We start from the raw sequence: 13,269 nt of genomic DNA, 5'->3' as shown, positions 1-13,269 counted from the left end.
ACTTCTTCTTAATATATTGAAAAAATGATTTAAATACACAAGAATTCTGCCAATAAAGATAAAACATTGTTATACATTCTTTTAAAAGAAAACACTTCCATTTCTCCTTTTTTTTTTACTTGTTGTGATTAAAATTGTTACTTCTTAACCTTTTAGTGTTTATTTCTAAAAATTAAAACTCTATTACCACTTCGATATAACTTTTTTTCGCCGCTTTGTCTTTCCGCTGTCCATTCCGTGGTACCATGTTTCGTCAACAGTACTTGACTGACTCTTAAACTGTAAGATTATGTTTGATGTTTCTATTTTCTTTCCTCCCCTCGTCAGCTTTCAGCTTAACACAACATCACGGTGGTCTGGTGACAAAAATGTTGTCCAAGGTAGTAACTTCTCTGGAATTTACCAAATTTGCCTCGGTTGACTGCAGATTTCGAACTTCTTATCCTAATTACATATCGTTAATCTGTTGTAATGATTTGTTACAGTTGTGTGCTGTAGCTCCCATCGCTCTGTAACATTCGTTGCTTTTCTTGTTGAAGCTAAGAAAACAAAACGCGCATCACGAATATTAACGATTCAGAAGTGTTTCATCAACAGACTTAAAAGTTAAAACCATCTTGTGCGACATAGTAAAACGCACCACGAGTACAGTTTTATACCCACCGTAGAGAGAAAAACCTGGTTCTCACAAGGCCGCAAACATTTAACATTGTTTGCTTACATTGGTCCTGAAAAGCCCCAATGGGGAGTGGCCAATCTCTCCCAGGCATTGACCGTCGGCTTGCCTGCGAAGTTGAGCTGAGTTCAACTTCGCAGGCAAGCCGGCGCGGCGGTTCTCGGTGATTGTCGGCGATGAAAATATTTTTATCTTCGGATGCAATGTAAGGCGTAACAACGCGATTTTTCCCACAATTCCATATTTACAGATGGAATGGTTCAAAATTGCGCCAGTTCGATTTGCATTTCGGGCCAATTTGAGTACGTCGGCGATCCATGCATCGCGGATGCGTCGGGGACCCGCTGGAACAGATCGCTGAATAATGTCAGTTGCAACCAACGACTACGTCGCAGGTAGGTCTGCGGGATATGATAACCAGGCTGAACTGGGAGAATAAAAAGTTTAGCTAAAGAACACCAGGCAATGACTCTGGCCAAATTCGAACTTAGACCAAATCTGTCAATACAGACTCCATCAGCACACAAACCGTTTGGCGGCAAGGTCTAGTTGATTCAATTTTACTGAACTGCTTACCCTGTTCAACAAGTCCCTAAGCCGTTGCAGCTCTTCTTCATTGCTAGTGGTGTTTTTACGAGAACATGAGCATCTGTTTGCGTCCTTTATGGAACCACCTCGAGCCTCCATGGAACTCATAGTGCACGTCCGCAAACGGTAATCGCCATCTTGGCTACTCTTTCTGAGGGCTGCAATCTGAACAAAAGCTAACGGGTCATTTCCTGGTTATTGATTTCTTTTATTAAAAAAGGATTCGCCATATATATATATTTAGTTTTTCTTGTTTTCTAACCAACCGGCCGATTGACTGACAACCTATGAATACAGCCGCCCTCATCAATCCTGGCCAGTTTGGAGAGAGAGGGGCTTTATTCGCAGATTAACTAACTGACTGCCTGTGTACCTATTTATCTGCCAACCTAACTGCCTAACGAACGGACGGACGGACTGACTGGCTAGCTGACTGACAGACAGACAGGCAAACAGACTTACTAACTGGCTCACTGACTGACAGAGAGACAGAAAGTCTGACAAACAGACAGGCAGTCTGTCTGTTTTTCTGGTTTGCTGACTGTCTGAGTGACTGACTGACTGACTGACTGACGGACCGACGGACTGACTAACATTTTCTGAATTTGTTCCACTGAACAGCAAATCTTTTCACAGCCACAGAAACGTCTTGCAGCCTTATCATTCTCAGACTCTAACCTTTGGTACAAACACGATACACAATGTAGAAGTCGTACTGAAAAGAATACAGATAGCCGTGACAATAAAGGATGCTTCAAACTGCTTGTCTTGAACAAACGTCACAACAGGAGTCCCCACAACACATGCTATAACCACATTGTAAACGGCCATACCTGCAGGCAAGGAACGAAACAAAACAAAAAAACAGCCATTGCATACATTCTGTATTTATGTAATTAATTATTTATTCTGTATTATGTAATTAATCTGGCTCAGGATAGGATATCATTCTATTACAAGCTTAGGTTTCGGGTTTGTTGGGTTCAAATGGTTAGCGGATCATTACAGTGAAATACATTTAAAGACAAAAACTAACGATAAAAACCGAAATTTCGGTGTCTTCATGAATGCCATTGTCAAAGTCATAAAAAATACGGAAACGTCGGTTTTTATCTTTAGTTTTTGCTTGTTTATGCACACTAACTAAATCCTTATTAATAAAAAGTGAAATACGTGTCTTAAACCTTTTATTTAAATTTTTGGTCTCGATTGCAAGACACCAGCAAGCCAGAAAATTTATATCAAATCCAGCATTGATTTCAAAATACTCACCAATGTGTTGAGAATCATTCAGTGCTGGAATATTGACGGTTCTGGTCTCCCAAGCCAGAAACAGACCGAACAGTAGTAAGATCCCTTTATAGGAGTATAACAAGCCCAACCAGATTGCAATGTTGTTCACCTCACAAATGTACATGTACGGCTCATGGAGAATGTTGTCATCTTCAGGGTCGTGCTAGAAACAAGGTTTCACGATAATCAAAGTATTAACGTTTATCAATTTATAAGAAGTAATAATATAAAAGTGCCGTCTGTTCGTTATAGAGTGGTATCTTTTAGGAGTCAAATAACGCTCGAGGCGCTTCCAGATTCGTCTCTTTTGAGGCTTTAATTTAAACGTTTTCCGGAGAACATCCCTGACCTTTTCACATGAAGTACTCCCCCCCCCCCCCGCCCCGCGGTGGGTAAGGCGGGGTAAATACACTAGAGCAAACGACTCTTGGAACACTACGAAAACAAAAGTCATGTTGTATAGACTTACATAGGTGGGTAGATATTTGGTTTTCATCTGGAGAGGATCCAAAAAATTCCAATTGAAAAGGAATATGACATCTATGAAAATAAGTACGCCAACGACACCGAAAAGACGCCAGTCTTTGATAACCTGGAAAATATTATAATCGAATAAATGTGGTAGAATGTAATATAATGACAATTATAATAGAGATAGGACCCTGCGCGTGCTTTGATTGGTCAAAAACCCATGTTTTATTAGAGTATAAAACGTATTTTCCTCGCGTTCTCAAATGACCGTCGTGTTTTATCACAGTGTAATACACGGCTTGGGCTTCTTTATTTGTTAAATACGAAACGTTTACACTTTCAACGTTTTGTCTCTCGTCAACTGAAATAAATGGGAACATTAAGAGTGGAAAGCAAAATTAATAATAAAAAAAAAGTTTGTAAATACCTTTTGCTTTGCGCTGACTATCCTTGTAACCTTGTGAACGCGCCAAGTTTTTGAAAACAAGGAACCAAATACCAAGGTGAATCCAACGCAAAGAGTAGCAGCCCTTGCCTAGTTAATGATAATAATAATAATAATAATGATAAAAATAATAATAATAGTAATAATAATAATAATAATAATAATAAAACATGTGAGCTTATAATCTTTTCAGTTAAGAAATCTGTGCTTGATGCCCTTCTCTACTTAGCCTGGCCAGTTGGAGAATAGGCTTTACTACGGTTTTCGACGCCATCTTGACGGGTAGGCAAAGCGGTCAGAAATTACAGAGTTTCTATGGGAATCCGATAGCAAATAACTTTCTCCAAATTTGAATTTTACACAGTTTGTGAATCGCAGTGTTAAATACTGGGTAGAAGATTGCATTCACCAAGTTCAAAGGATGAAACTTGGTTAGAAGACACTTAGTTAATTTGCCAATTTTCCATACATTGGTCTGTAATTTTTTTTTCCCGTGAACTGTGTCAACCCAGCCAAATGTACAGACAAATGTAAGGAAAATTGGAAAATTAACTGAGCGTCTTTTAGCCTAGCTACATCCTTCAAACTTAGTATTTTAACATTGCGATTTGCAAATTCTGTAAAATTCGATTTTTCAAAAAGTTATTTGCCTTCGGATTCCCATACAAACACTGCAATTTCTAACCGCTTTACCTACCCGTCAAAATGGCGTCGAAAACCGTGATAAGGTCTATATTCCAACTGGCCAGTTCGAGAAATCGTTAAGCAACACAACGCGACGAGTGAAAGAGCTCTTTATCATCACCGTGAAGTAAACTAAGAATACTGAAAACAAATTAGCTAATTAAAAAAAATTAATCAGTAGACCCGGCAGCTAGCTGGTTAGTGGGCTAGAGTCCATGGACTGCATTCAAGGAACCAAATATTCAGCGTTTGAAAACAATAAACAATAATTCATTCAGCGTTCTTTATGACAAACGTGATCGGGCTAAATTCTTACATAAAGGACTGGACCAACAATGAAAAGAGGTTTCAATCATTTTGCATGTATCCTTGCGACATGACGGCACAATACTGCAACAAAGCTCAATTACTCCCGGCGTTTGTTAGAGAGCAGAATGTGTCTTTTGTTGCTAAGAGCTCAGCAGAATACTGCAATAGAGATGACAGGCGACACTGTACCTTGCAAAGATCAGCTGTGAGGTAATCGCCATCGAATGCAAAAAGGATGACAGAAGAATACGACAGAATGCAACCCAAGATGATGACATTGTTCAGGTTTGGACTTGACATCTTTATAAGTCTGATAATAGAGCACAAAACAAGAAATTTGAAAGATTTTCACTGCGGCGTGTGAATGGGGCTACTAGAAATTGAGGTTTTAGGTGAGAGGTTGAGAGTGCCGCTATGCCATTTGCAAGATAAATCAGATTACGATGACATGACGTGACGTGATGTGCCATGACGTGACATGACACGACGCGACACAGCATGATATGACATGGCGTAACATGACGTGACGTGAAGTGACCTGGCCTGACAGTACAAGCATAACATGTCATGACTGACGTGACGCGAACTGGATAGCCCGATATACTCCCGGGGGAGGCTTCCATATAAAAAGCACGGGGCTGTTCGTCATATCTTTTAGGGGTTAAAAATGCCGGTTTTGGAGCCTCTTCGGGTGTTCGGCCTCATAAGGTCCACAAACGGAGCTTTTGCGGTGCCTTTTAGGGTATTGAAATTTCAAGCCAAGCCCACGAAACAGGACCTTAGTACCTCTTAGGGGTTCTTTTCAAAACTTCCGATGAGCACCCGGCCCCCGTCCTCTTTATAAGGGAGTCCCCACCGGGGATATACCCTGTGTATGACATTGCTTATGGAATGATGAGAAGTGTAGGACTGGTAGCGGAATGCTTCTCTCTAGGAAGTTGTTAAGTCGTGAGCATTGTTTTGTTGAACGTACCTCTTACGCCTATTTCTGACATTGAAGCACAAGAAGAGAAAAGCCAAACAGATTCCCAAAGAAGACATGATACACATCAAGATAAACATGGTTATAGTCATAGTCTTCAACTGTTTATGTACACTTTGACGATCTGCAGGTGCCCTTCCTCCTTATAAGGAAAAAAGAAAAAAAAATTAGCAGTTAAATATACTCAGTCCGTTCACACTAACATATCCAGTTAAGTCGTGATTAAAAAAACTAAAAATTGGTGACACGAACGGATTCAAATATTCTACGTAAAGTTTCAATATGGAAATCTTCAAGTTCATAATATCAGTGAGCAACATTTATGCAGAACGTCTTGACTTTGTTTAGCAAGCGGGGTATCGATATTTTATACTTAATTTATTCCTTTCGCGATCGTATGCATTTATCAGTTTAGCAAATATGGTAACTCGGAAGGAAATACTCTTGTCTCAAGTAGGCCTGTTCCGATTGTGCTCGGCAACTTATCAACAACCTTTGGCATTTCGAGCAACGTTTTGCAGTTTTAGCAACCACGAGCAAGTTTTGCCTTTCTGAGCAACTTTTGAGCAAAATGTAAGCTTACAGCACATATCAAGCACGAAAAAGTGAACGATGTCGCAGTAAACTTCAATTTATACGAATTTCTTGAATGTTTATCAACCTTTTGAAGTCAAATGAATTATGTGATAGCATTTATTGTGAAGAACGAAATATATAGCCTTAACATAAAATATAAAAAAATTTAGGAAGCAAGTTTTGAAATTTAGGTAGCAACCTTTTGGAATTTTGGCGATTTTTTACCAACTTTTTGGCATTCCAGTGAGCAACTTTCAATCATTTTACTAGTCAAGCTCGTGGAAGTTTTAGTCATAATTACTTTCTAGTCTAAACGATTTTGAATTAGCTTAGCTCCAATTTTCTCTTGGCTAAAGATATTAAGAGATGCTAAATGTATCTCACTCTACCTTCCCAATGAAAGTCAGCTCCAGGGTATAAGACCAGGGACGATTCCCGTACATCATGACTACAGATGGCTTTAAACTCTGATCCTGGTTGGTGTAAAGGAAATATTTTGTGCGTATTACATACCTATAAATCCACGATAACCTGGTAGTCGTTTTAATGTTATTCGTTACTAGAAGACACAACCTGATTGTATTTTAATTATAACGTTGTCATTCCGTTAATACCGACACTTTATTCCCTAAAGAAAAATTGGGAAATTCCAGGAAATTCCATTAATTACCAGCGCCATTATGACTGACCAGGTCTGTGGTTTATGACGATGTCTTATCACTTGGCCACAAGGACTTACCTCCCGGGCCTAGACCCCTGTATCTTGTTATGATCATCTTATTTGTTCACTCTATTTTGACACCGACTGAGAAGCTCACCTTTACGACAGAGAAGGCGCTGGAAACGAATTAAAAACTTATACGATACTAGGACGATTCTAATTCCAGTAGTTGTCCTCAAGCGATCTTCACCGCAAACAGCTTCCAAATATTATATTTAAAGCATTTCATACCTATTAATTGAGAGATTTCGAACACTCCTGATCTGTCGCCTTTTTCATTCAGCTTCACAAAACTCTGAAAATAATTAGATAAGGATTAATATCGCGTACACCTAAGTGAAGAGTGCTTGTTCACAGACTCCGGCGCGCAATAATTAATGTTCATTTTCCAGATTTGAAAGTTACACTTACCGTCATTCCCTGAAATTCTGTTAACAAAAGGTTTCCTTTCATGAAGTCTGAGAAATTTTTGTCCCCAAAAGGCAAAGAGTCAAGATAGATATTCGGACCCAGGTTCTGGGCGGTTCTGTTTAAGGCGAGGGCGACCAGCCAAGCTGCATCATAAGCAAAACCCTTGTAGTCTGAGTCGTTCAAATTCTTAAATTGGGCCCGCTGTAGGAACTTCGAATGGAACTGTTTCGGCGTCTGATGACAAAGAAATGAGTTTTATGTTTATTTTGTCGCTTTGTCTCGGTTACTTTTAATCTTTATCCCAGTAGGTAAGACCCAGGTAAATGTTGAATCTATATTTAAGCCTAATAGGAAAACAGGGCCACGACTGTCGCAACGGTTTTATAAGCAGTAACAGACTAGGAGAATTCCTACTGCCCCCCTGGGTGGGATGCTAGTCCACCGCAGGGTTACCCCCAGCATTAAATTCACCGGTACCCATTTATTTACTGCCTAGTCTGAAATGTCAGACATCTCCCGCCCTCAACCTAACAACGTGAATGCCTGGTTTAGGCTGAGGGAGGAAGATGACTAACATCTCGGGCTATGTATGGCCTAGCTGTCCACCATTTCCTGTTCATAATCTGTTGTTCAACAGGTGCTTGCCTTGTGATCTCCCACAAGTTACTGATTGTGGAAGCGGGCAGAAAATACGGTTGATTCTGCGCAGACCTCTTCTTTTTTTTTATAAAAGTCTGTAGCTTTGACACGATCTCCTCAGTCATTCTCGGCATGTTTCCGAACCAGGGGCCCGTTTCTCGAAAGCCCCGGAAAACCATTTTTAGTTAATCTGTATTTAAAAACGGAGGAGTGTACACGCATGAAACTTGGTCAGATTTTTCACAATAACTCTTGAACATAGGAAACGGGACTTCAAGACGTTAAAATCCGAACAATCTAAAACATTTCCTAGGGAAGCATGGCCTCGGACCCTCTCGAAGCTTTCGCCTTTCGGTGCTCGTACGTTGTTTCGGAAATCGGTCACCATTTAGCCTTGCACCGCGCTTGAGAACCAAAGAGCAATAAACAATTTAAGTAAAGAGAGGGTTGATTGTAGTTTTGCTGGTAAATAAAACAGTCTGTCCCCTTAATTTTCGATTATTGCGCGTAGTCACTCACCATACCAGCCTCGGTTGTCTTTTGTGAGCTGCTGAGCCACATATAGTTTACGTAAAAGATCCCTTCAGCTCCTTCGTTGACTTCCTCTGGGGTGCAGGTAGACCCGGGGTAAAGTCGTTTCCACCAGCCATATTTATCAGGGGTGTGAATTACCCAAACGTATTTATGCCCATACATCTTTTGTTTGTAAATCTATCAGGAGTAGAGAATTAAAAATTAAGCGCCTGCCCAACAATATCTTTAACAAGACTGTACAAATGCTACCTTCTGAATAATCAAACTTGATTTTTCTACTGCAATGTTTTACTTTGCTGTTTGATTTTGTTGCTGTACAAGTGTAAATGAGGTGTATGTTAGTTGTAATTTACTGTAGCTTAGCTGAATTAATTTCTCATGCCGCAATTTCCTTGACCGTGGCGGTGTCCAACCAGAGAGCTCTTGCTACTTTGGCCACCGCTCACATTGTATTTCTTTACGAATTAATACTTCTTAACATTTTACTATTTTCACTACTTTACCCTATAAAATGTGTGTAAATGCCCTTTATATCGTAAATAAAGAAACGAATTGGATTGAATTTAGTTTGTTAATGATGCATCTAGGATATAAAATGGCCCAGGGGGGAACTCCCTTAAATGGGCCATATAGGTATGTGCGGCCCCGAAAGATAACGGTTTTCCGCCGTTTTGGTCATAAACAGGGTGTTGATTTTGGCCATTTGGTCAAAAACAGGTTATAGATGTTGTACTGTAGTCTTGAACTGGGTATGCTTCTTTTAGAAGAAGCTACTTTTTCAGGTCATAAGTAGGCGGGGTAGGGAGAATTGCAGATTTTGGTCATAAATAGGGTAAGGGTTTTGCTAAGGAGGCCGTTCACCCCCACTCAATTTTTCTGGGAATATACCTCCTAGAAAATGGCTTTGGATGATTTGTTACCTCGCACATTGCTATGGTTGAATGACTGAAGAAACCAAATATGATCCTTGCATCAATATCCTGTGGAAACATAGTATAGTAAGTTTTGGAGATTGCCAAAGAAAAAAATGACCACGAACTTGTTGAATTATATGGGGAAAAACGTCTGCGATGGAGTGCTTGTTAAATGCGAAATTATATCAATGCTTAACGTACCTTAAGATGTTTTATTTGGCTATTCGGATCCAACAAAAAGCTTCCATAAGAGATCACTTCAATGTTATTCTTGTGGCATTCTTCTCTTAGACTTGTTGCTGCCTGTAACATATAAAACACGGTATAAACGTTGTAAATATCAATGTCAGTGTTTTCTTTTTCATCCTTTTTGCTTTTAAATTTTCTAAAAAAAAAATACCCTCATCTTTATTTGACACAGCCAAGGAAAAATTATAGTTTAATGGCTTTAGTAACTTGTAATTCGTAAAATGATAATATAACTGGAGTGGGCGAGATTGCTTTTCACGGTCAACATCGCCCAAAATGACTTACGGATGCAAAGAGCTCTCTACTCTGGTACAGTATAGCTATTCTGTTCCAGTGAAACTTTTTGGCAATGGTGATGAATGTACGATTAGCAGCGGATAACGCTGGCACCGTTCGAAAGAAGTATGGGAAGACATCTTTTTGTGATAGCTCACCGGAAGCTGCTGATGGAGAAACCTGTGGGAAGAATAGAAAATTGATGAAAAATAAAGTAAAAAAGTTTATTTTCTTAGCGTGAAAACATTTCATGATCTCCAACCTGCATAGCCACGAATTTTAGCTGGTTTATGACAAGACAATCCAAATTATATTTCTGGCTTAAAACTTTCATCCCCAAGGATGACCAGCGTCTAAATTTACATAAGAATGTCGATACAGGCTCAGGGATGAATGTTTTGGCAAAAGATAGGACCTGATCAAAAAGAAGAAATTACAATTTCTATGTCTCTAACAAGCCTAATATGTGAGTGAGGCGAAAAAATAATAATACAGTTTTAGGAGAAAGCCCTTTTATTTTTGGTCTCAGTTGAGTTTAGCTCTTGCACTCTAGTTAGTCCTTATGCATGTTACTTAGAAGAAAGTATTTTTTATCATTAAACTTAAATAAAATAGAAAAGTGAATCACTTTATTTCAATGTCATGGTATGGTATTGTCATGGTATTGGTGTCATGGCATGGTATTAGCCAACCTAATGTGTAATGGACTTGTGCATTTAAAAATGTTTTCAAGTAAAACTGTGTCAAAGACCTGAACCATATTGTAGTATTTTGCAGTAGCTCCAGCCGACTCGGCAACGTTTGACCGGGAGGGACCGAGTATGAGACGGACTTGCTTCTCCATCAACAAATCGTAGAATACTTTGTTTCCAAGACCAGTATTACCCTGTCGATGAAGAGTGAAATGGAACATTTTAACAAAATGGAAATAAAAATAGAATATGATATACTCAAATAATTTTTTTCATTTCAAAACTGCCATCATCATTACCGATAGATATCTGCCTAGAAAATTTCTGCGCAAGCTCATTGCGCTCGATTTCCTCGTATCCAAGTTGGATTACATTGTAATGCAAATGAGAAAAGTTTTAAATATGAAAAGGGCTACTATGGAACTGCCTGCAAGTCACGCAACTCAAGCAATTTTGTAGTTTTTGCCAGAAATTGTCTCGCATCCACGTTGGATTACATTGTACTCCAAATGAGAAGAGTTAACCACAAAAAGGGCTAATATGGAACTACCTGCGTGTCACGTTGGATCAGGCTCAACTTGTACTCCTTCAGGATATCACTTCTTTTGTTGATGTCTTCAAAAGCCATCTCAATGGCTAGTGGAATGCCAGCTCCCCACCAAGATCTCCTTCCAGTCATTGGCGCCATTGATCCTATGTACAAAGGCCTTCCTCGCGTTGTGAAGTTGTCGGGCGGCAAGCTTACAGCGTCAAGAAGACGGATAACACCTTGTGCGGCAAAATATGTGAATGTGACGATCCATCTTGTTAAAGCAAAATCCATTTTGCAGAGAGAGTGCTACTCTGGTGCTGTCCTGTTCGAACTCAATACGTCAATCTTTTTTTCAAAGTTTTATCGCTTCCTTTTTGATGTCACGCGAATCTCCAACTGTGTAGGTAGGTCATTGCAGGTCCGGACAAAATGTTTACCTAAAACAATATGAAGGGAGGAAAACGTGAACATTGCAGGTCTGTTTGTTGCACTGGATTATATCGATCGTGCGGGTGATTGCCAGTGAAAAGCAATTAAAAGCAACCGGTGTAAACACAACACTGCGACTAATTGTTGCCTTTTAAACAGCAATTTGGGCTTTCTTTCACAGTAAATTCTCTTTGACAGCTGAAATTAATAACGCGTAAACTGACTGCCGGCGGACGTTAAAATCTTCATTAATCTTTCTTCTGAGTTCCTTAGTTTCTGGCAGATGCATCGACATCTAATGAAACCACCTCGTCTATGTGCTGTAATGAAACATTCAATAGTTATGTTTATTGCCGAACTCTTCCTCTCTGCGTGGCCCGCTTATAAAAGGTAATCACCCAGCCGCCTGCTGACAAAGATGATTTACTCTTTGAATATGGATATAATAGACGTGATACCACTTCGGCCGGATCCATATGTTTCACTAAATATAAGCTATTCCACACACACTAGAACTGTGATCTTTTCATTTTCTTCAAAATTAGGAGTTTCCACCGTATTGTCTTATTTTATTGAACCATCAACTGCTAGTTTAATATGCATTGCCAATAACGCGACCAAAATGATGTTCGTGCTCGACTCATACTGCGTTTATTTTAGAATACTGATAACAGTTAGTGATGTATTGTCTTCCAGTTCGCCGTTGATCAAGGTTTGACAAAAATGTTTCAATCGTGTTTGTTTCCCAATTCTATCTAGCTTCACTTACTTTATTATTGAATCCTCGACTAAAAAAACACTTACCTTTCAGTCATAGAAGATAAACCGACTAAAAGTGACTGCTAAACCAATTAGCATTTTTCTTTAGTTTGCGAGAAAAATTAAATCTCTTGGAAGCCCGGACCCAAATATTAATCTCTTTTTCACTCTGTTTTAATCATCCAGTGCACTTCACAGCCAGATGCATATGAAGACAGCGGATACTTTAGAAGCAATTTTTAATAAAGAACATGTGATGATACTCGCGTCTTAATAGAAGACGAATATGTTTTCACGTCTTAAAAATAACAAAGGCAGGGACACGTTCACACTTTCAGGTTCACATCAGACCAATCACAAAGTCGCAGAAAATTGATCTGTTCAAATACGAAGAAACTAAAAGAAGGCTCCTGTTACTTTGTTCTATAAATGTTGCCCAGTCTGTCGAAGTGAATAATGCTTTTGTTGGCGAATCATGTCAAGACTCCATTTTGCCTAAAGCCTTTTACTAAAATATATTGACTACATCGCTTCGAAGGCAACGCATACCAATCAAATGATAATTAGAGGGCAGCTGTTTTCATGAAGGCTGTCGAAGTTTTAAATGTTTTATCAATATAAGGCCGGGTTTTGAGTTGCGATTCCGCACGGATTTTGATAACTAAGAAAGACACACTACAGTCTAAGGTGTGCCACAATATTTACTGCCATGACTGACCTGGTGAAGTTCGTGTATCTGGTGGTTCATAATTAAAGATACATAAACAAACGGGAGAGAGACAAGCGTAGAATAAAGGAAAAAACTCTTAACAACTTCCAGTTGCCAGGGGGAACCATGCGGAGGTTACCCTGTCGTTTAGCCTTGTTTTCGCTGAACGAGCGAGAATCTAACCTGCGAGAAGACGACAGACATTTGTTTTGGCAAGAATGCGATTGTATAAAGAAATTGTCAGGAAGGAAAAGAAACAATTAATATCCGGCGGCTTTTAAGTTACGTAACGGCAGCTCAGTTTAGCTTCAAACATTTTTAATTAAGTTGTACACCCATTCTAAAAATATCTGTCATTGTCTTCCGTTGATTCATGAAGA

At 39.3% G+C, this 13,269-nt stretch overlaps 2 protein-coding genes across 2 annotated transcripts in view; one reads left to right on the top strand and one right to left on the bottom strand.

Annotated features, from left to right (window-relative positions):
- The window catches only part of LOC145480659 (gonadotropin-releasing hormone II receptor-like), a 125,091-nt gene that overhangs the window by 82,752 nt on the left and 29,070 nt on the right, over nt 1-13,269 (top strand). The window lies entirely within an intron of this gene.
- LOC145480646 (gamma-aminobutyric acid type B receptor subunit 2-like) lies at nt 54-12,117 on the bottom strand. The gene is made up of 17 exons (XM_081458925.1): nt 11,011-12,117; nt 10,520-10,654; nt 9,778-9,948; nt 9,445-9,546; nt 9,250-9,309; nt 8,315-8,506; nt 7,157-7,390; nt 6,977-7,040; nt 6,414-6,497; nt 5,440-5,590; nt 4,656-4,776; nt 3,456-3,563; nt 3,027-3,149; nt 2,537-2,720; nt 1,943-2,097; nt 1,253-1,429; nt 54-539 (listed from the first exon to the last, which is right to left on the bottom strand). The coding sequence occupies exons 1-17, from the start codon at nt 11,281-11,283 to the stop codon at nt 480-482; spliced, it is 2,394 nt and encodes a 797-aa protein (XP_081315051.1). The 5' UTR covers nt 11,284-12,117; the 3' UTR covers nt 54-479.

This window comes from Orbicella franksi, chromosome 3 (genome assembly GCF_964199315.1).
Source record: "Orbicella franksi chromosome 3, jaOrbFran1.1, whole genome shotgun sequence".
In the NCBI taxonomy this organism is placed as follows: domain Eukaryota; kingdom Metazoa; phylum Cnidaria; class Anthozoa; order Scleractinia; family Merulinidae; genus Orbicella; species Orbicella franksi.
The sequence above is the reverse complement of the archived record's forward strand: the minus strand, read 5'-3'. Positions and strand labels throughout refer to the sequence as shown.

Bases quoted from the DNA above. Each gene is read 5' to 3' on its own strand.
- LOC145480646 (XM_081458925.1), bottom strand. From the start codon at position 11,283: ATGGATTTTGCTTTAACAAGATGGATCGTCACATTCACATATTTTGCC. The intron at 9,547-9,777 runs GTAAGTCATTTT...TATATGTTACAG, and splicing joins GTAGAGAGCTCTTTGCATCC to GCAGCAACAAGTCTAAGAGA. The intron at 6,498-6,976 runs GTATGAAATGCT...TACACCAACCAG, and splicing joins CGAAATCTCTCAATTAATAG to GATCAGAGTTTAAAGCCATC.